The 20,591-nt window shown below is 36.1% G+C and overlaps 4 protein-coding genes across 11 annotated transcripts in view; 2 read left to right on the top strand and 2 right to left on the bottom strand.

The window, feature by feature from the left end:
• Positions 1–1,424: 1,424 nt before the first annotated feature.
• On the top strand, positions 1,425–5,309 carry Rnf11 (Ring finger protein 11). Its single transcript, XM_046626956.2, has 2 exons — positions 1,425–1,559; positions 1,788–5,309. Exons 1-2 carry the CDS (start codon positions 1,431–1,433, stop codon positions 2,169–2,171), a joined length of 513 nt encoding a protein of 170 aa, XP_046482912.1. The 5' UTR covers positions 1,425–1,430; the 3' UTR covers positions 2,172–5,309.
• On the bottom strand, positions 2,590–12,497 carry LOC124219416 (tetratricopeptide repeat protein 39B). 5 transcript variants are annotated; one of them, XM_046626939.2, is made up of 13 exons: positions 12,127–12,497; positions 11,940–12,034; positions 10,400–10,450; positions 10,278–10,306; positions 9,501–9,681; positions 9,259–9,391; positions 8,741–8,873; positions 8,413–8,512; positions 8,264–8,329; positions 6,806–7,527; positions 6,441–6,671; positions 6,138–6,318; positions 2,590–5,942 (listed from the first exon to the last, which is right to left on the bottom strand). In XM_046626939.2, the coding sequence occupies exons 3-12, from the start codon at positions 10,433–10,435 to the stop codon at positions 6,159–6,161; spliced, it is 1,791 nt and encodes a 596-aa protein (XP_046482895.1). In that variant the 5' UTR covers positions 10,436–10,450; positions 11,940–12,034; positions 12,127–12,497; the 3' UTR covers positions 2,590–5,942; positions 6,138–6,158. The 5 variants fall into 5 exon arrangements, with proteins under 5 accessions (XP_046482895.1, XP_046482892.1, XP_046482894.1 ...); XM_046626936.2 differs by having other exon boundaries at positions 2,590–6,318; positions 12,127–12,168; positions 12,230–12,496; XM_046626938.2 differs by lacking the exon at positions 11,940–12,034 and having other exon boundaries at positions 2,590–6,318; positions 12,127–12,168; positions 12,230–12,497.
• On the top strand, positions 11,692–17,651 carry Tbc1d22 (TBC1 domain family member 22). Of its 4 annotated transcripts, none has more exons than XM_046626942.2 (8): positions 11,692–11,917; positions 14,247–14,420; positions 14,548–15,077; positions 15,203–15,333; positions 15,666–15,920; positions 16,010–16,259; positions 16,361–16,584; positions 16,684–17,651. In XM_046626942.2, exons 2-8 carry the CDS (start codon positions 14,338–14,340, stop codon positions 16,822–16,824), a joined length of 1,614 nt encoding a protein of 537 aa, XP_046482898.1. In that variant the 5' UTR covers positions 11,692–11,917; positions 14,247–14,337; the 3' UTR covers positions 16,825–17,651. The 4 variants fall into 4 exon arrangements, with proteins under 4 accessions (XP_046482898.1, XP_046482897.1, XP_046482899.1 ...); XM_046626941.2 differs by lacking the exon at positions 11,692–11,917 and adding an exon at positions 12,777–12,982; XM_046626943.2 differs by lacking the exon at positions 11,692–11,917 and adding an exon at positions 13,460–13,535.
• Apoltp (Apolipoprotein lipid transfer particle) overlaps positions 17,255–20,591 on the bottom strand; it is a 17,380-nt gene continuing 14,043 nt past the window's right edge. Inside the window, exons 23-25 of the mRNA XM_046626922.2 lie at positions 19,563–20,564; positions 18,666–19,109; positions 17,255–18,507 (exon numbers count right to left, since the gene is read on the bottom strand). Of these exons, the coding sequence (XP_046482878.1) occupies positions 18,427–18,507; positions 18,666–19,109; positions 19,563–20,564 (1,527 nt within the window). The 3' untranslated portion in view covers positions 17,255–18,426. The remainder of the gene's footprint in view (positions 18,508–18,665; positions 19,110–19,562; positions 20,565–20,591) is intronic.

The raw sequence follows: 20,591 nt of genomic DNA, 5'->3' as shown, positions 1-20,591 counted from the left end.
GCAGCGTCCTGCCACGTACAGAAATTTTGAAAACGGCGTCAACTCTGATTCAAACTCGACTAAAACGTGGAAGGCCTGTCTTTCATGCAATTTTTAGAGCTTGGAAACTTTTCGTCTCAGAATTGTTTTGCAGGACTCGTTTTCCACTAATTGGACTCTAGGGAATGCAAAAAAACATCAAAAATAGTGTAGGACCAACAGGAGAGGAATTACAAAGGAAAGTTTGCATTTTTCGACTGTAACTCTCTTACATGTGTACATCAAGTGTAGCTGGCCAGTGAGAGCGAGAGAGAGAGAAAGAGAAAGAGAGAGAGAGGAGGGTATATGTTGGTTATAATCTGTTTCAATCGCTCCACACCTCCTGATCCACTGATGCGTTTCCTCTTTAGCCAATCAAATGCAGAGTGAGAGAAAGAGATTGACCCTAATATACATCCTTCTCTCTTATTACTTTGGCTACATTTTTTGGGAGGCCGATGGGATGGGTAGCTCCCTCCAGTAGTGTATGATCTAATTGTAAAGACGTGTTTACATGGTGCTAGAAATCGGACCGATTTCTCGGACCGAGAAAAAGTTACCAGAACTCGTATCGTGTATACAGCAAACTCGGACGTAAATCGTGGATTGAAAACGCGGATGAATAATGGGACGCGATCCATTTTTTCATCCGCGTTTTCGATCCACGATTTACGTCCGAGTTTGCTGTATACACGATACAAGTTCTGGTAACTTTTTCTCGGTCCGAGAAATCGGTCCGATTTCTAGCACCGTGTAAACACGTCTTTAGACACTGATCACCGTGCGCGTAGCTTTGTCAAACGTGAACTTGTTCACCTTGATAGTGATGTTAGGTCAATGGTCGATTGGAAGCCCAGCTTGACCAGCTGTGGTTCGTAATTCGTAATTCGTATGTGACAGAAGATGTCGTAGTCACAACAATCGTCAGAGGTACAGAGAAGATACGTGCATGTTATACACAGGCAGAGTGGTTTGAGAGTGTGTTAACAGTCAAATAATTCATCGGAATCGGGTGAACAGGGTAAAAACTTGGTAGGAACGCGGAGTAGCTGCTCGTCGGAAACGTAGAAACAAAAGTAAAACCATGAACAATGTCTGTAAACTGGTTACATCGTAAAACTGAGAAATAATAATAATGGAGGCTCGAAAGCGTGATCTAGCTTTACCGTAACCGAGAACACACTTTTTAGATTGCGATAACGTCACGGAGGAGTCACTGACTCATAAATGTTGTTTTCTCTCTTGACGTTAACAAAGCGAAGAAGCACGTCGCTCGCCAAACGGAGCAGTTAAGGTAGAAGAAAGAAAAGCAGTGCCTAAATTTAACAGCCAAGTAATAATAAAAATACAAGACGGAACGGGTCGTTATTTTTTTATTTAATACAAAGTACACTAATAAATAATTTATCAATATGGGCAACTGCTTAAAATGCAGTGGAGGCGGTCAACAGGACAACACGACACTGCTAAACAACAGCCCTGATCCTGCGTTGACCGGCGGTGCCTCCCAGGAGGCTCTTGGCCCTCCGCCACCTTACAATGTAATTTTAGTTTACTTCTTGATCATCCAGATTCGATAAATACAATTCTTGGCTTCGTGGATCATATAGTCTCAAGGTCACCCTAGACGTCAATTATAAACTTAATTTCATCTGTTCATACTTTGTTTCAATTCTATTCAATTCTATAGAACAATTAATGGACTTCTTCATTGTTTCATAAAGTCGTTTGAAAGTACTGATTTAGAAAAATATCTTCTTAACTTACAGGAGATAGCGAGCGCTTACTATCCGCCGATGGGAACAAGAGACCGTCATCAGCAGTTGACCGAGCTTGGAATGGGACGAGGAACAGTCGGCATGAATCCGATCGGTAGTGTCGGTTTTAGCGAGGAAGAACAACAAGTTAGAATCGCCAAACGCATCGGACTGATCCAGCATTTACCCACTGGCGAATACGACGGTTCAAAAAAAGGAGAGTGCGTTATATGCATGATGGAGTTAATTACTGGCGAGGAGGTTCGTTATCTCCCTTGTATGCATACTTATCACGCGGTATGCATAGACGACTGGTTGTTACGCTCTTTAACGTGTCCTTCTTGCATGGAACCGGTCGACGCAGCCCTCATTAATTCTTACTACGCTACAACTTAATACAAAAATTACTTGCGAGGCAAAACTATTTTTTTTCATTCTCTCTTCAATCGTAACATCGAGATGTCAGGGAGCACGGCAAATAGACTGTCAAAATGGAAAGGGACTGCACTTATATTGTTGAAGTAAATTCTCTTTAAGAATCATTGGTTTTAACTGCAAGCTTTAAGGTCAGTGCATTTTTATCATTTCTACTTGCCTAAGGTAATTTTGATAACAGCTGTAACAACTATAACAATCAACAAATGAATTGTTTAAGTAAAAGAAGGTCATATATTTACACATAGAAGGGAGTTTAAACCATTATACGTAACTTCTGAAACGAAAATTCCATACAAGTAAATATGTTCAATAACTTTTTATTGGTACGTGACGAGCGATTGATAACTTCTATGCGAGTAACGTTTTTCGATAGATATTGGAATAAGCTTAATCTACTTAGTGTTACAATATGAAACTTGAGTATTGCGGATGTAAATCCTATAGGTGCATTTTTTTTCTTTTTTTTTTCTCTCCTCTTAGTAACTATTGCTAATGGTAAGGAAAAGTTTGTAAGCAATATGATTTTCAATAATGATCACGATTTGAATCCAAAGTCAGACGTGGTATGTAAAAAGCAATTGCGCGTCGTGGTTGAAATTTGCATTGAATCGTATGCACATGTGTGCACGGATATGTTAGATATGTTAGAATGGAATGTTAAAAGAAAAATGAACAAACTTGGTATTTTGCCTCAAATTATATCGATACATCACGCTTGGATTTCCGATTCTTTTTTTTACTCTACCCAAAGTATATTAATATCAGTTCACAAGTGGCAGTTATTAAAGTATATTGTTACGGAAAATAATAAATGTAACATAGGAAGTTCAATACTAGATAGTAAATAATATTAATTCGTATTAAAAATCGATTTAAGACTCAGGATATCGTCTTTATATCTCTGAAACGGAAAATGTAACTGGCAAAGGCTTAGCATGTATGCATAATATTGATGAAATAGAATATGATATAATATTTCCTTGATTATGATAGTGATAATAATAATAATAATAACAATGGAAAGCAAATATGCATTAGGCTAAGATATCAAGATGGTGTATACATAGGTGATATTTTTAAACTAAATTCCAAGAGGCGAATCGACAGCCTTTTGTACATCGTTTTATTAACGTAACTACTACCGCTAGCATGATTTAGGGAGGAAACAAAATGAAAAAAGAGAAAAAAAAAAGGTGATTAATTAGTAAGAAATTTATGTTGAAACAGGATTCTGTAATAAATTAAATTTTTTACAACAATGTGTATCCTAATCAAGTGTAATTGTAATTATAATAAGCTGCATTCTGTGACCCGAATTAATTTGTGATTAGTTATTGAATTCTGGTGCTATACGTATTATCGTCTTTATTTAATATTAGTTTATGTTTTTTTTTTTCGGTTTCTAATTTGTAAACTATAATTGATCGAACGTTTATTATTTGACTAGATGCTAATAATTACTTGAAATTAAAAACACAAAGAAAAGAAAAAAAAAAAAAGTAAAAAAAATGCGACATCATTACGAAGAACGAAATTTTTCTTACGTAAGAAAGTAGATAAATATTACACATAAGTATGTATAGAGTAGATGCCGTCAAATTACATACTGTATAAATAACAAAACATAGTATCGTACTGACCTAAATATAATAGAATAGTAAAAATTACTATAAACTTTTGAAATAGCTATATTATAGCTTGCTAATAAATAAAAAATTATATATAAAATTATATACATATATATTTTTAAATAAATGGGGTTAAATCTGATAATACTGGTAATACCAACAACAATAATAGTAATAATGAATATCTTCGAGTATATAATTTGGTAATAAAAATACCTGTAAAAGACGTTATAATAAATCATGTGTGTATATAATAAATGCATACGTGAATATTCGTAAATTGAGAGAAGGTAATAATAAATTCCATCTACACATACATATATGCATACAGACATACACACATGCATATGTATATCATCTTTGGTTGTAATTCTTTTGTTCCTTAAACGTCAAGTTCCATTCAAATTCATCTATAATTGTGATTTGCATTGTGATGAATATACTTTAATCCTTTCACTTTATGTTACTCATTCTTTTTTGTGCTTAATTTATTTATTATTGCCCCGAATTTATTATTTGCAATTTTTGCAGCCTTTAAGCGTGTTTCAAAAGGTTTCAAAAGCTGTTTGACTGTTTGAAAGGAAGATGAAACGGAATTCGAGAAAGTAAAATAAAATTTGTAATACCTCATACAATGGTTTCCTAACTCTCTGCAAAAAGCCTGATTTCCTTGCTCTTGTTCTATCTCCTTAAATTTCTTTGATCCATCACACAAAATTCTCACATATCGATACTTCAAGACCTTTTTGATCATTTTTACCTTGCGAGGAGTTTGTAAAGTAAGAACTATTCAACATAAAAATTAAGTTGCATTAAACGAAGAATAAAGGAAAAAATGCTGATAATAACAATATAACAATGGTCATAAAGATATCTTCAATATTGTTTTATAATAACGAACGTACAGTGACCCAATAAAATTTGCATATATAATTTATACGAGATCACAACAAGTAATACGCATTCAATGCGTATCAGGGATCCATATGTATAGCAATAAATACATCTCTAAGAATCTATTAAATTATTAAATTATTCTACCTAAACATTCTCTAGAAAAATATTTCGTTTCGTGTACAAAAATTTTTTCTCACATTCATTATATATTTATATTCATAAAGGATCGTTTGGAGATCGCGATATTCAAATTCGCTATTCTCACGATCACGGCTTCAATGCGCATCTAATTATCTAACAATTGTTAATTGAATAATCGTCCATATTTCTCAGTTGGAGATGTATTAGTGATGTTGTTTGTTTCTTAAATTATTTGGGAACGATTTACTATACGAAGAATTAATAGAAAAATATCTTACAAAAACAACCTCAGCTGAAGATATATTGACGATGTTATTTGTCCGTTCAAATATTTGAGATCGATTTACTCTACGTAGAATTAATAGAAAAACATCGTCGTTTAACATTCCAATTATTTGGAGTAAATAATTCTGTAAATAAACTAGATTAACATCGCAAAAAAAAAAAGATTGCATAAACGTTATGAAGATCCGACACCTACATAAAATTGAAACGGCATAACAATAACAAAACTAATAAATTGAATAAATAACTAATTTTTCTCTTTTATCTGTGTAAAATAAATAATCAACGATTCCGTTAGCTGCAGAAAATAGATACCAAAATCTAGAAAACCACATCCTGTTACACCAAAAACTAACTTATAGTAATTACATTATAATATTTAGCTCAAGGTTGAGGCGAAACTTAGGCTTTTTTTTTCTTGTGTGTAGGAACAAGTACGAACTATTCTATTGTTCACTTATATTTTTTTCTGTAAATTAATAACGAACTGTTGAATTTAATTTAAATTACAGCTATTTACCACTTTTTTCTACATATTTAGAATTAATTATATTCTAACTGTATTTGTACATGCAACACATCTGGCATATGTTTGCCCCATCGGTCATAAAACTTTTACAAAGTTCCCACGAAATCTACGCCTAAAAGCCTTCAACTATCTCGGGGAAATATGTATCTCCATGTACATCGCATCTACGCGGATTTTGCTTCAACCTGCATTTCTTTCCTTAGTATACTTTCTTCAATCGTTCTTGCTAGCCAAAGAATATCACCAATTCTGTTATAAGAGAGAATTATGAGTATAGAGAGAATAAGTTGGATAAACATCAACCGACGGAAAACAAGTGGAAGATTATCAAATTAATCGATAGTATCAGTAATCTTACACTAATAGTACGGCAGTTAACGAATTGAGAAGTTTCAATCGTTAATTGCAGTTATAATAATCGATGAATAAATTTTTAATAACAACCTTCTAGTGTATTAGGGACGTTTATAAATATGTAGATGTGCTAGCATCAGTTTCCTCTTCGCTGTTACCGTTTGCAGAAACCCCTATAATTTCTTCAGGTTTTTTACCAGTAAGTTCAAGCAGAGCGGAATGGATTCTGAAGTGAAGTCTCGACTCCAAAGAATAACCCGTGTAGTTTTTTCTGCAAGAAAATGAGAGAATAATGTGAAAAACAAGGAACAGTGACTAAATTTCATTTTTAACGGAGGAAAGAAACAAAAAACAGAACTGAATTAAACTCAGGGTAGTATAAATTACACGCACTTTGTATCCTCCAGAAGCGCAATGGCTAACTGCGGCTTGTCTTGATCCCTAGCTAGTAAGGCGAGCTCAACAGCTGCGAATGGAAGCAGATAAGTATCTTCCTTGATTTGCTTATCGAGGCGCAACACCTTCCGCAAACATTCTTCAGCCTGAAGGGGTTTGCGTATGTGCCGCAGGCAAGTTCCTTTCAGCAACAAAATGAGACCTTCGTTGTCCGCTTGATAATCAGATCTTGTCGGAAAAGATGAAAGAATTTGCGATATTTTGTAGAAAAAATTTGAAATGAATAGTAAAATTTCGTCCGTAGATAAGCGAAGAAAGGCTGTGATTGAAAAAAATTATTGAAGTAGTATAAATATACTAACGGTTGAAGTTTCAACGAAGTCTCCTCTTCCTCGGCGAGTTTGAATATATTCAAAAGTAGGTCAGGCCGAGTTCCCAACACCTTGAACATGTTCCAAACGAGAAGAAGCTCGAAAGTAGGTAAAACCAGGGATTCATTCTGAGCGAAAAATCGTCCTGCCTTTCTTATAACGAATTTTTCCATCGGCAACGATTTGCCGGCGATGCGTTGCTTGTGGATCGGCACCTCAGTCATCAATTCTCTGATCATATCTTTTGCCTTTTCGTCTTCCCTATCCTTCTTCATCATTAGAATTGCCGCCTTTTGATACATGTATATAGTTTTGGACCAGTTCGATTCAGCCTCCAAATGATTGGCGTAAATTAAGGCGTCGTCCCACTGCCTCTGCAGACAGTGAGCCCACATCAATTCCCAGTAACAAAGATGGTGGAACTGGGGCCATATCGCCTGACTCTTCCACGATTTTGTGTACCACTGTACAGCTTCTTCGACGTTCCCTTTTACCAGCTCCAATCTTCCTTTGAAGAAGAGAAACCAAGCTCCGTTCGGATAGAGCATCAATTCCTCATCCAGAGTCGACTCGCACCACTTCAAATCGCTTCTCGAGTCAGAGAGAACGTACATCACTATCAAGTTAAAGGAGAGTAAAGTCAACGCGCAAAGCACCTGACGAAGGCCGTTCGGCTCTCTGTAGCCAGCTTCAAGTTGCTCAAGTCCAAAGGCCTGCGTATGGTTAAATCATTTGTTGAATTATTTCAGTCTCGACCTTGTCTTGAGTAATATGTGTAGAAATTGTCGATGTCGAACGTCAATTGAATGGAAAGTCAAAATTTGACGTTTCGGCCCTGGAGAGGACCCTCTTCAGAAAACTAAAAAGGTTTTCGTTATTTAATAAATATAACGTGACTACAGTCACAGCGAGATATTAATTAACAGAAGTGAAACTTTTATAATTAAAGAAAAACAAAAAAGAAATACGCAGCAGCAGTAAAAATTTATTTAAAAATCCATAATAAAGATAATTCTCCATTAGATTGATGAATAATTACCTTTGCTGTGGATTTTTAAATAAATTTCTATCGCTGCTGCGTTTCTGTTTTTTGTTTCCATTATAAAAGTTTCACATCTGATGCGAGGTTTCACAAGTAATTAAATGTAATTTTTACTCTAATATTTTTTACATAAATTAATATCTCACTGTAACTATAGTCATGTTACCTTAATTTTAACAATAAAAACACTTGTAGTTTTCTGAGGAGGCCCCTCCTCAGGGCCAAAACGACAAATTTTGAGTTTCCATTCAATTGACCTTCAACACCGAGAATCTATACACATGTTGAATCATTTGTTAAGAAAACCAGCATTTGAAAGCCTCGATGGCATCACAAACTGAACAAGAATATCAGAAATCACCCGTGTCCAAAAATATTCGTAATCATCCATGTCGAATTATTGTTACCTTGTCCCCAGAAAATCCTATGAATTCCAACAACTTAATTATTCTACCAGGAAGCAACGATATCATCTAAAATGAGAAAGAAATAGCATCATATTTTGGTAGACCATTTTCAGGAGGAGTCGACAACTTCTAGTTCGTATAATGCTTACCAAATTAAATGCACCGATACCCATTCGAACACCGCTCTCAAAATGTATTCTGTGATTATCGTTGGTCCATTTTCTAGTCTTCAAAATTGTTTGGCATTCCCTGAAATAGATTTATTTACAATTATTACTTTTGAAATCAGATTTTGAACTACGCGTGTGACAGATTTAACTGTCCAGGACGATTTCTTATGCGGTTTGTATTTCTTTTGAAAACATTCAAGCATATATTTCAGATATTTGAAACTTTTACTTGTGAAGAATAAATTGAGCCACATTGAGTCGTATTGAATTAAATTGAGTAATCACAGCAATTTAAAATTATAATTACTTGAACGATAAGTAGCAGGTTCTTATCTTGAATCCTGCCTTGACAAATGACACCAATGTCTCGTCTTCCATGAATGTGAGTAGGCTCTTGATGAGGAGCGCCTCGGCATAGCAAAGTTCGGCGTGTAGCTCCTCTATAAAGTAATAATTTTAACTTATCTTCAGAATGAGATAAATATATTTAATACCATAAATAAAGCAGTATGCGGTAAGCATGTAACAAATTATTCTGATACACGAGGGAGATGGTCAATAGCGTAACTAACGAGGTTACAGGTCGTGGATGGTTGACATCAAAAACATGTTACAAAATATTCCAATAACGTAAGAATCAATCTCAGGACGATTAAGGTAAAAATGTCCAAATAAAAATTGAAGACGACTGACTAAGAAGATCACAATGTGAAATTGAGATAAAACCTCTAATTAATGTTTCGATAAGCGACTCAACTTGGTATGTATATAATCGACTATAAAATGAAATAAACACGTGAATTTCACCAACAAAATCAAGTTTACCTGGAGTGTAACTGTCATAATTTGCCTTTTTTACTATTTTTCCAATATTCTGGGCGATGGTGTTCTTTCTGCGATGTTTTTGGCAGACAGACATACACTGTTTCAAAGTTTCTGCAGCCTTCTCGATGTGCTTCTGTAATTGAACGGATGGAAATTTTTGCCAAATCGAAACTGCACAGCCTTTCAAGATTTAGATCAATTTACGTCTCATTACAATTTCACTGGGACCGATAATGTCTTACTTGTTCAAAGGTGAGAATAGCCTCGACAAAAGCGAAAGTACTGTGACCTAGAGCATGATATATACTGGTTTCAGCCCACGGTGCCAGGATCTTTCTTGCTTGGACGAAATCATTGTTAAAAAAGTAGTGGATCGCTTGCTTCGCCTCCCCCATTGCGGTGTCCAAATCCATGCTCGTTGGACTGTTAAAATTTACAGAGACAAGTTGAATACGTATGTATTAGAGGGGATCAAAAAGCAATAAAATTATTTTTTTCATTTCTGCTTCCTCATGAAACTGTTGTTTATGATAAAAAACAAATCCTCTGCAGATTTAAGCTCGATTGGATAAGACTTAGAAGTCCCGCTTTCGAGGTTTTCATTTTTACGTTGAAATAATACGTAAAACAATGTTTAAGTTAATTCACTATAGATTTCGCGTGAAAATACAGACGAAAATGAAAAATATCAAGAGACCTTTTTTGTAGGCAATAATATTTAATACAAAAAAGGTCTCCAGATATTTTACTCAATTTCGTATGTTTTGAGAATTATTGTGACTTGAAAATCAAAAAATTCAAAAATCACAAATATTCGTATTAAATTTAGAGAAAATAAAAATTTTTCATTATTTTTCATTTCCGTATATATTATCACACAAATCACCACCCTAAAATATATATATTTATTCAGCAGAGAAATATGCGATCTTTTTCTAATTCGAAATTTTTTGAGAGATTTGAACAGTTTCGTTTTTTAATTTGTATCGACACAGAGATAAGGTTTTTCTTGTACTCACGCAACAATGCTCTCCTGGGCATCTTGGAACTAAAAGAAAATGGATAAAATTGTTTGAAAAAATAGAAATAAACATTTGGATAATATATTTATAAAGTGAAGAAAAAATTATATTCAACTCACTTCGTCTTCAGCTTCTATTTCCTCCATGGCTGACATTGTGCGAAATGAAAACTGTAAGGATTACGAAAATGTGTATAAAAACGGATCATAAGCAGAACCAATAACAGCTGAGCAAATCTTAATTATTAAGATGTGAAAGTTTGAATGATGCGATCTTGAGCGGAGTGGGGAGAAAAAAAGAAAGAAAAATGACAAGCGTAATCTGAAATAGCCAGGGGGGTAAACCTTGCAGTTTTGAAATATGCATAATACATGTAATAAATATGCACGTAACTGCATGCATAAAAGTTTAAGGACGTGTAGGAAAAAAAAAAGAAAGAAAAAAGGTGTCGAAACAGACAGGAGTAGTAAGAAGGCAATTTAAAATTGCTTCATCGATCAGTTCATTATAATACTTTTACCTTGAAGAGGCAAATGTTCTAATAAGAATATCGTGGTTGTACCAACTTGCCGTTATTGAGTTTCCTACAAAAAAATGGAATAGAAAAGATAATGAGAATGAAAAAAAGAAACGACATGAAATACGAAGAAAGAAAAACGAAGAAAACTGACATTCGTAAAGCGTAGTTACATCACAGAAATTATTGTGCGTCCTTATCGGTTTGCCTTACACATGTATACACTTATCAAAGCATTACAGTTTTAGGAACCCTTTATCAGAGTTTGTTATGTAATATGCGCGACAGAGACAAAGTTAGCGGATGGAATTGAATAGGGAAAATTGATTGAAAAAAAATACAAGAATTATCGTACATTTAATAATCATTTCAATTTTTATTTTTCCCCTTTACTTTTTCTCCTACCATTTCAGGGACATTAATTCACAACATGATGAATATCGACTCGTTGCTCGCTCGTAATTAATTCAAATTACAGTTAAGTAGGCTGATATGCAATAATTGATAATAGGCTTGTGCAATTATTCCGAGTTTAAGGTTTACTTCAGTCGCCGCAAATTACACATCTTTGTAAGCACTATATTTTTCATTTGAAAATACGTCCTTTTTCTGCTATAATTGTTCGCGTTTATCTCTACACATGCATATAGATGTCACGCAAATATGGTCATAACCGAGTTATTATGGTACAAACATACATACAATCGAAATGTAGGCGGGTATAATAATCGGGTGTCAAGGAAGTGAAATCTCTGTACGTACATACATATAATACGTGTAAACTCGTGTTTGCGTAGTTATTAGAAATTAGAAACGACGGTCATAATTGATGTTTAATTGATGGAAAAATTTATATTCACGTATAGCGACTGACGATGTATGCATACGTGCGTACATACCTTGAAAAAACGTTGGAGGTGCGCGAGACAGAAAAATAATTAGCAGCAACCGTTCACCGCCGAAGAATATCATGTAACTCAAGTTTTTAAAGCATTATTTGAGTGAAGGGAACAGAAACATGGTCATAAGATGAATATATACGGTAATAAAACAAAGTGAAAGGAAGGTGAAACGAGAGCCGAATCAAAGTCTGCGGGATACTGTCTCTGGGTGATATTGAGTAAGTTTTCTGTATGTCTCACCTTTGCCGAATATTCCTAGAGTTTGTGATTGAAATTGATTGTTTACACCTCAGCTTACAGTGTCCAGCGCCTCGATAGTTTCTCGATTCTCTTGACTGTAATCCGATGATGTTTGTGGTTCATACATGCGTTTTGTATATAGGCAAGTATGCCGCACTCAAGTTACGAGGTATTGAATTAAACTCACGTCTGGTTGAAGCGGGGATTGGCCGTTGCACGTTACACGAATCTACACACAAATATTATTAATCGCACGATAAATTAACAAAACTGATATCGAGTAAACGTACGGTAGAAAAAAAAATTGTGCACACGGTCCCATCAAATTAGAGCGCTTCGCGGAACTGGCAAGTCGCCATATTGGAATCACCCTTTTATGGCACGAACTGTCAACACGCGGATTCTACGCTTCGTCGCAAGATGGCGACAAACTATCACTGTAGATGAAGTGCTGTCTCTTTCTACTGGATGCTGCGCATGCGTGAGACAATCTAAACAAAAAATGTAACGTTACTGATTTACCAAATACCGGTTAAAAGGGGTACAGCAGCGTCACAAGCGCAATCGCAGACTGACAAGGATACACTGCGTGGTCTGTGCACCGAGCTGAATTCATAATTAGAAAGAGAGAGCAGACTTGGCGGGGGAAACACATAGCTTACAAGTATACCTTATTGTTTTCCCTGCGTCGCAGCTCTTCTCCACTCTTTCGATCGTGCAACAGAGAGGTCTGACTCTGCTCTCTCTTTTTAATTACGGCCTTAGCTCGGTGCACAGACAGCACTGTCTATCTCGATAAGTCTATGGTCACAGCACGGCTTCAAAAAGTTCGTCGTCTGCATCTTGGTCGCTCCGAATGAGAACGAGCCTTGCGTACTTTACGCATTGTATCGCACGCACACGTTAAACAATCGTAACGCGAAAAGCCAGCTTTGCGAAGAGAACTATTATTGTACAATATAATATAATGTTATTTTGAACAGTGTGTGAAAATCGATTGTTAATTCAGGAAGGGAGTAAATATGACACGTCGACGGAATATGGTAACAATAAATACCGATATTAATCGCGGATGTTTTCGCCTCTCGAATGACACACAACTCGCGATGCATAGATATTTTGTATTTTTCAACTAGATACGTGGCTTTCGCGTATAATGTATATATATACACCTACTACGCTAACGTTAAGCAAGCATGTCCCTGAGCTGGGTAATAACAAAATTATGAAACACGTTAAATTAAATGCCGAAAAATCTCGTTAATCATCATCGGCGGGGATTATTACAGACTTTTACGTTCATGTAACAGTCACGATCGTTTTCATTATCATTTTTATTCTTAATAATTAGGCGCCAGGTATTTTGGCAGACAACTTTGTTCCAGGTTGCAATAAGAAATTGTTTATAGAATGTAAAAAACACGACTGCACGTTACGTTATTGCGTATACGTATGCACACCTTCGTTTGCATTGCGCGTGTGTGCTGCGGCATTTATTTATTTTCATTTCTCCGTGACTGCACACACGCTCAACACGCATCTGCATCTATTGCCGCTCCTGTTGCACTTAACATACGTCAAATATTATTACTTCCCGTATGATATAACCTCAATTATTATTCATCTGACATTCTCACCTAACTAGATTAATATTTTCGTCTTTATTTATCTCATTTTCATGTTCATCGTATTTTTTTATAACGGATTCTCCTTTTTATCCCCTATCGCAATAATTAAAAATCCTTGGTATTCATGCTGCCCTGCATTCCATAATTTTCAAGCACTTCTATATTACACCTTTTTTTTTCTGTCATTATCATCGATACACTTGTAACGAACAATTACAATCGAGTGAGAATAGAATTTCTACTCAAAATTTCAATGTATTAGTACGTTGTAAGTAGAGAAGTTATATACTGTAATTACTCTGTACGACTACACTCATCTAAAGCGTAATGCATTTTTCTTGCCTTTATGCAATTTAATTTCTTTTGTTTATCTTTCTTTTTTCACTGACACAACATAATTTACCGATTGTGTAACTTTGCTTACTAAACAGTTCTTGTTTTAAAATACTGTCGAGTTAGTGAAAATATCAATAAATATTTTCAGCCAACATCTCTAAAGAGTCACTGTAATGCCTTTTACAAGTGGTTAAAGTCGAACTGAATTTTTGGTAGAGTTTTACTTCACATGTGTTTTTCTCTTCCTTTGTTTCCGTTTCTTTGGTTTTCGGTCCAAATATTTGATAATCAATTTTACAATGGGATTTGAGAAAAACGTAAAATTTTTCCATGTGTTGGGCAGTTGTACCAGTGGGAATGAAAGACGACAGCTTTCTCGGCACTGTCCGGCCCACAAATTTGGGAACTGGAAGTTAACGAGCTCCCAATTAGTCATGGAAAACCAAAATCATCAGCGACAACCACATCCCAGCCATCAGTCGTTCTGGAGGAAAAATGCTCGCGCTGTGCCTGGTCGGTAGGTATTTTCTCATTAAAACTGTTGATGGAATGGATCGTTCAAAGAAATAGCACCATACCTGCCAAATTGAGCAACAAATGCACGATAGCATTCGAAGTCTTAACAAAACCGATAATTTTTATAGACCAAGTCTGAAGCAGGATCTACGGCCAGGAAAAATGGCCCACGGAGGTACAGGCGGAGCGCCTGCGGGGCAGAATGCATTGGGCAACAGCGGTAGCGGCGTGACTTCTTTCAAAGACTTTCAGGAAAGTGTCGACGATGCTTGGGATTTGGGTGATGATGAATTCTGCACGGTTTCGGATATAAAGATATCAAAGAGAGTCAGTCATTCCGCTGCTTTAAGTGTTATAAACAGCCATAGAACGGCTGGCGCTGCGCAAATAAATTGCAGAGACCAACGCCAGGATGTTATATCAGAAGAAAAAAAAACTGAGGCCCTCCAGAGGCTCGCGGTGCAGCCACTCAGGCTCCGCAACGCCACCATCAACACCTTACAGCCCCCAGTTATAAATCATCAGGAAAATTTCGACGATCTTGAAGCGAAAAACAGCAATTCTCCACAGCACAGATTGCATCAGTTTCCAGGTAGACCTCAACCCCTCAGGCAAATGGGTGCACCGCCAAAATTCTTTGTACCTTCGAAGGAACAAGGTAATTATAAATGTGTAGGAAAGCCGTCAGTTCTTGAGATCAAAAGATGAGACAAGTAATTGGAACATGCGATAGCATGAAAACAATATTTTGTGAAAAAAATTAAAACAGACTATAAATTTCAGATGGGGAAAGTAAGGTAGATAAATTCCAGTCGTTGTTGGAAGCAGCATTGTTAAATCTAGACGAGTTACGGCAATTATCATGGTCTGGAGTACCTTCAAAGCTGCGCTCAGTTACATGGAGATTATTATCTGTAAGTTGGCAAATTTTATAGCGCCTGTAGTGTGTATTAGAATTCTGAACACGAAACGAACTAAAAAATGTGCAAAATTATTGAGCTATTTGAAAAATACTTTTTCTGATAGAGTATCACGTAAGGTGATAATCGATGTTCCATCATGGGAAATACAGATATCTATTTTCACAATTGACGCATCAACTTGAAAATTCTTTGAAGAAGTGATAATTTATGGTAATTGCTTGCTTAACATTATACCCAGTTTCGTGTGAAGATTCTCAGGTAGATTGAAACCAATGAAATGTTTTGCCAGACCTTCTAAAACCCAGATTGCGTGAATTCCACAGGAATATCTGCCGGCGAACTTGGAGCGCAGGCCCCAGGTCTTGGAGCGTAAACGATTAGATTATTGGAATTTGGTAAAGCAATATTATGACACGGAAAGGGACGAAGCATTTCAAGATACTTATCGCCAAATACATATCGATATACCAAGAATGTCGCCGCTGATAACGCTCTTTCAACAGCCAACCGTTCAACTCATCTTTGAAAGAATACTTTATATCTGGGCTATCAGACATCCAGCGTCTGGTTACGTGCAGGTGAATTTTCAGTCGTTTTTTTTTTCACTCTGTTGAAGATATTCCCAGATTTTTATATTCTTTCTTTTCTTCGTCTCATTCATTAACAGGGAATGAACGACCTTGTGACACCATTCTTCCTTGTATTTCTACAAGAGGCTGCGCCAGCCTCGGCTTGGCAAGATCTGGAGAATTACGAAGTAGTTTCTCTGCCTGAGGAGCGGAGAAAAGTCATAGAGGCTGACAGTTTTTGGTGCTTGTCGAAATTCCTCGACGGAATACAGGATAATTACATTTTTGCCCAGTTAGGAATTCAGCATAAAGTTAATCAGTTGAAAGAACTGATACAGCGGATCGACGGTAATAATAAAACATGCGTGATCAATGAATAATTGGTCGTTTTACGATTTTCATGTATACATGTACAACGTTCACTCATTTTTTCTAATAAATTGTTATAGGTCCGCTACATCAACACCTTCATCAACATGGCGTAGATTATCTACAGTTTTCGTTTAGGTGGATGAATAATTTATTAACTAGGGAATTACCTCTTCACTGTACCATTCGCCTCTGGGATACTTATCTTGCTGAGTCGGACAGATTTGCTTCTTTCCAGCTTTACGTTTGCGCCGCGTTCCTTCTGCGCTGGAGACGACACCTTCTCCAGCAGCCAGACTTTCAGGTGAGTGTCAAATCACAGCTGAGTAGGATGACTTATTCAGTTTTTCAAACAATTTACTTTTTTAGATCTTCACGTTGCAATATTTGAAAATTTTTACAGGGACTAATGTTGATGCTGCAAAATCTGCCAACTCAAAATTGGACCGATTCCGAAATCGGTGTCTTGGTAGCAGAGGCTTACAAATTGAAATTCACATTTGCAGATGCTCCGAATCATTTGCAGGCGCATGACACTAGATGACGACTTTTATACGCGATCTCTTAAGGCGAACAATAAATAACTGACCAAACAACGATGGCTCACATTCTTTCCGGATATGAGTCTTGAATTATTTACAATAGAAAGAATAAATTAAAAAAACATCTAAGATTTTTCAATTGTAAACGGAAAGAACCGGCACACAGCTTGTGAATTTCAATTTGTTATAGTAATTATTATTGTTGAATTTTTAAAAGATACGGCCAACAATTTGGGAACTGTTCCTTCGAAATTTGGAAACTTGGCAATTGTTATCGTTTTACTTTATTACTTTCTTGATACTCCCGCTGCTTTGAAGAATGGCATTTTTTTACGTGAAAAAACTACTCAAAGCACCGTTGAACTTATATTTGAAAAAGATATTCTTTTTGGGGGAATTAAGCACTATAAATAGTAAATATAAACGCATATATACGATACATGTATTCATAAGTTTTATTAAAAATTTACAATGTATTTAAAATGGTGTAAAGTAGTATAAATGAACTTCGATACGTTCTTGATCATGCCTTTTTGGCGATAGTATTATTGTACTGTCGCAGATGTCGTCGATATCATAAAGTTGATACGAAAGAGAAAAAGGAAAGTGAAGGTATCAAAATATTTATTCGTAACAATTCTCATAGGTAATAAAAATAACTGGTGATGTCTCAGTTGCAGAATCATGATATTTAATAATAATTAATAAAAAAAGTTGCAAACTATCGTCTGTTCATTTGTTATCGTTAAAATTGTTATATTTTTAACAGAAATTACTTTCGAATAAAATACATTTCTGGTATGGAAAACGGTGAATTTTCTTTCGTTACTATTCGTACACCGCATGTTTCTTGTATTTTCTCATCAACACTATCATCTAAACTACGACTGGGCATTCATGTATCATTTAGTCACGCTAAACAGCAAGTAAAAATGTGAAAAATGGCATTGAGCTTTTCGTTCATTAAAATTGCGGCAGTTCTTATGGCTTGTCAAGTTAAGTATCAAGTGAATCGTAATCATTGCTTTTAGACTTCTCAGTTTCAGATGTGAGAATATCACATGAGTATTTCAGTAAAATATTATTCCGTCGGAATTAATAGCCGTTCTGTAACATAATTCGAGTTGAAGTAGAGAGATTCTTTTCGTTAAAAATAAAAGCAGAAGAAACAAAACAATGAGGAAAGGAATTATTACATGTTATAATAAATAAATTAAACTCCCTAAATGCATTAAAATTTACTGACATTAATAATTAGCCTTATTTTATAATGAGTTAGTTAGATTATTCAAAATGGTCTCTTCTGTTCGTCAGTCTTGGAATACGTGGCATTCCTTATATAATTGTTATACAATGCGATTATTACATCTAGCGATACAGCATGACTCTGCATGGGACTACTTCATTTAGTTTCGTAACCAGTCAATTGACTTCAAGATGTGCAGCTTATTTGTATTGATGAATATTTTCCACCACCAGTTAACGATTCGTAATAAAGCTTGATATGAGCTTTGTTTTATCTTGTTTTCACTCATTCATTTCCTCAGTAAATAGTTCACATTCATTATGCCATAATATCATCTTACCTATAACTGAATTCGTCATTACTCGTCCAGATCCATTATGTTGTAATCGAATCCAAGGGGCTGTAGCATCGACAATGATTCGTTCTCATCAAAATCCTTCTGCAAAATTAGTGTGAACATCATTCATCAAAGGCACAATTCTATCGCGTCAAATTCTAATATCCAAAGTAGGTGGATCAAAAAAATTCAAGATTTCAAAAGAAAAAAAAAGCGTCAAACGCTGCCGTTAATGGACTCCAAGTTCTATGAAAACTTACATAGTCCACAGCAATTGGTAGCCGATCAACGCATGGTGTGCATTCCATAGTGCTACGCCCATTGTTGTCCGCATTACATTCGCAATGTTGACACGTGCCTGGCGTTGCACTGGTCGCGATTCTTTTGGAGAATACAGAGATGAACTTTTTAATAGCTGTTGGTTTCTCAAAGCGTAATTTTTTTCCGCTGAAAACAGTGCCGTTGGTTTCAAGAGCAAGTGGCGTGCAGTAACCGAGAATGCTTTTGGAAAGTTTGACTTGTCTGTGCAATTCTTTATCCCCAGTCAGCACTCTCGTATCCTTTTTCGTATACGATTTGCTTGCATCGAATCCGTACAGCACCTTTCCTATTCTTTCCTTTTCCAGCTGGAAATCCGCGTCCACCAGTATGTGAAGTGTCACTTCGTGCTCAAGCATCACTTGGTGCAGGACCGAATAGTCCAACTGTAATTATGAGTTAAAAATTAATGAAAACAGAAGATCGACTTGAGTCTGGAAACGTTAAAAGTTTGAGCTAGGAATAAGATTGAAATTAAAATCAGAGCTATTCGTATTAAAGTTTGTTCTGTAAAGGGAATTTATTCGTTATCATTTTTCAGTAACATATCATGAAATTCATCTCAAGAAGCACAAATATAGATCTTTTTATGTATGTGACATGTTTACAAGCGTATTTCACTACTTTTTAAAAGCCACGTAAAACGGACCCGGCCGTCTATGAAATGATATGAAAATAGGTCATATCTATTTTAGCAAGAAGAAATTTTCGAATTTGCATTCTCCATTTTTCAGTAACGGGATCAATCAGGTTTTTTTTCTCTCTCATTTAATTTTGGTTCTATATCGAGCAAAGTCTGTCTAAAATCGCTAACAGCTACGTATATGAAATTGATGTACCATCTGGTGCTGAGGATCACAGTGCGAACATGGCAGTAAAATAAACGTTTTCGAAACACCAGCACGATATTCCAGCAGAGAGGCATATCTCAAGGCAGCAAATATGTCCTGAGTGCCATTTCCAATTGGGATATGGTCGAAGTAAGTCATGAAATGTTTGTGATCACTTGTAAATGTGTCTCCGTTAATAACCAGGCTCCTTGGTTGATCGTACACGCCATCTGCCCCAAATGTAACCAGAGACCATCGAAGATTATCGAGTTGTAACTCGTTGAACTCCATCTTCAGTTGAGAAATGAACAGTTCCATGCTGGCGTTTGACTTTATATTCTTGTTACAGTTTTTTGCTTCGACGATGAAAACAATGTCCGAAGATTTGGGGACTGCCTTGCCTTCCAATTTTCGGAAGCTCCCCTCTGCGACTTCAGACCCATCGACCAAAGTACATTTGGTGCATTTGTCCGGGATCCTGATGTACGTGTCGTGGAACAAGCAAATTTGGATGTAAGAAACGGCGACGTTGCAAGCCTCTTTTTCGCTTCTGCTATTGAAGCACATGGTTTCAAATGGATTCGGATTCACTGTATTGAAGCAGGAGCTGAACTCCGAATTTTTATTGGCGAACAATTCTTCACAGATTTTGAGCTCGTCATTCTTTGCTGGTTTGCTGAAGGCACGATTCTTCATGGTAGTACATTGCGTACGATTCAGTGACCAACTCTGCGCAAAAGCTCCGATGTCTGTGCTGATTGTTCCATAAGAATTCAAAAAGTCGTCCGACTGTTCATTGCTCATTGTTCCAAAAAGACCGGCGGTCTTTCCATAATACCAACCGGATAGTTCGAGTGTACACAAATCGAATTTCATATTGCATTCCAGCCTGAAAAGCTTTTTCCTCGACTCCACGATGACTATGCTTGCTTCTTGATAGACATATGCCTGTCCATTGCCAATCTCAGCCGGAAGTTGGTATTCGAGTTGAGAATCCAGCAGCCTCACAGACTGTATTAAACAGAAGAATAGAACAGA

This window comes from Neodiprion pinetum, chromosome 5 (assembly GCF_021155775.2).
Source record: "Neodiprion pinetum isolate iyNeoPine1 chromosome 5, iyNeoPine1.2, whole genome shotgun sequence".
Classification (NCBI taxonomy): Eukaryota; Metazoa; Arthropoda; class Insecta; order Hymenoptera; family Diprionidae; genus Neodiprion; species Neodiprion pinetum.
This window is presented reverse-complemented; position numbering and strand designations above follow the sequence as displayed.

What these genes read in the sequence shown, in the direction of transcription:
- Tbc1d22 (XM_046626942.2), top strand. Translation starts at nt 14,338, where the DNA reads ATGGAAAACCAAAATCATCAGCGACAACCACATCCCAGCCATCAGTCG. An exon ending in TGTACCTTCGAAGGAACAAG is followed by an intron (nt 15,078 to 15,202) that starts GTAATTATAAAT and finishes TATAAATTTCAG; the next exon opens with ATGGGGAAAGTAAGGTAGAT. An exon ending in CAGCGTCTGGTTACGTGCAG is followed by an intron (nt 15,921 to 16,009) that starts GTGAATTTTCAG and finishes ATTCATTAACAG; the next exon opens with GGAATGAACGACCTTGTGAC.
- LOC124219416 (XM_046626939.2), bottom strand. Translation starts at nt 10,435, where the DNA reads ATGTCAGCCATGGAGGAAATAGAAGCTGAAGACGAA. An exon ending in AAATAGAAGCTGAAGACGAA is followed by an intron (nt 10,307 to 10,399) that starts GTGAGTTGAATA and finishes ATTTTCTTTTAG; the next exon opens with TTCCAAGATGCCCAGGAGAG. An exon ending in CTATTCTCACCTTTGAACAA is followed by an intron (nt 9,392 to 9,500) that starts GTAAGACATTAT and finishes GTTCAATTACAG; the next exon opens with AAGCACATCGAGAAGGCTGC.
- Rnf11 (XM_046626956.2), top strand. Translation starts at nt 1,431, where the DNA reads ATGGGCAACTGCTTAAAATGCAGTGGAGGCGGTCAACAGGACAACACG. An exon ending in GCCCTCCGCCACCTTACAAT is followed by an intron (nt 1,560 to 1,787) that starts GTAATTTTAGTT and finishes CTTAACTTACAG; the next exon opens with GAGATAGCGAGCGCTTACTA.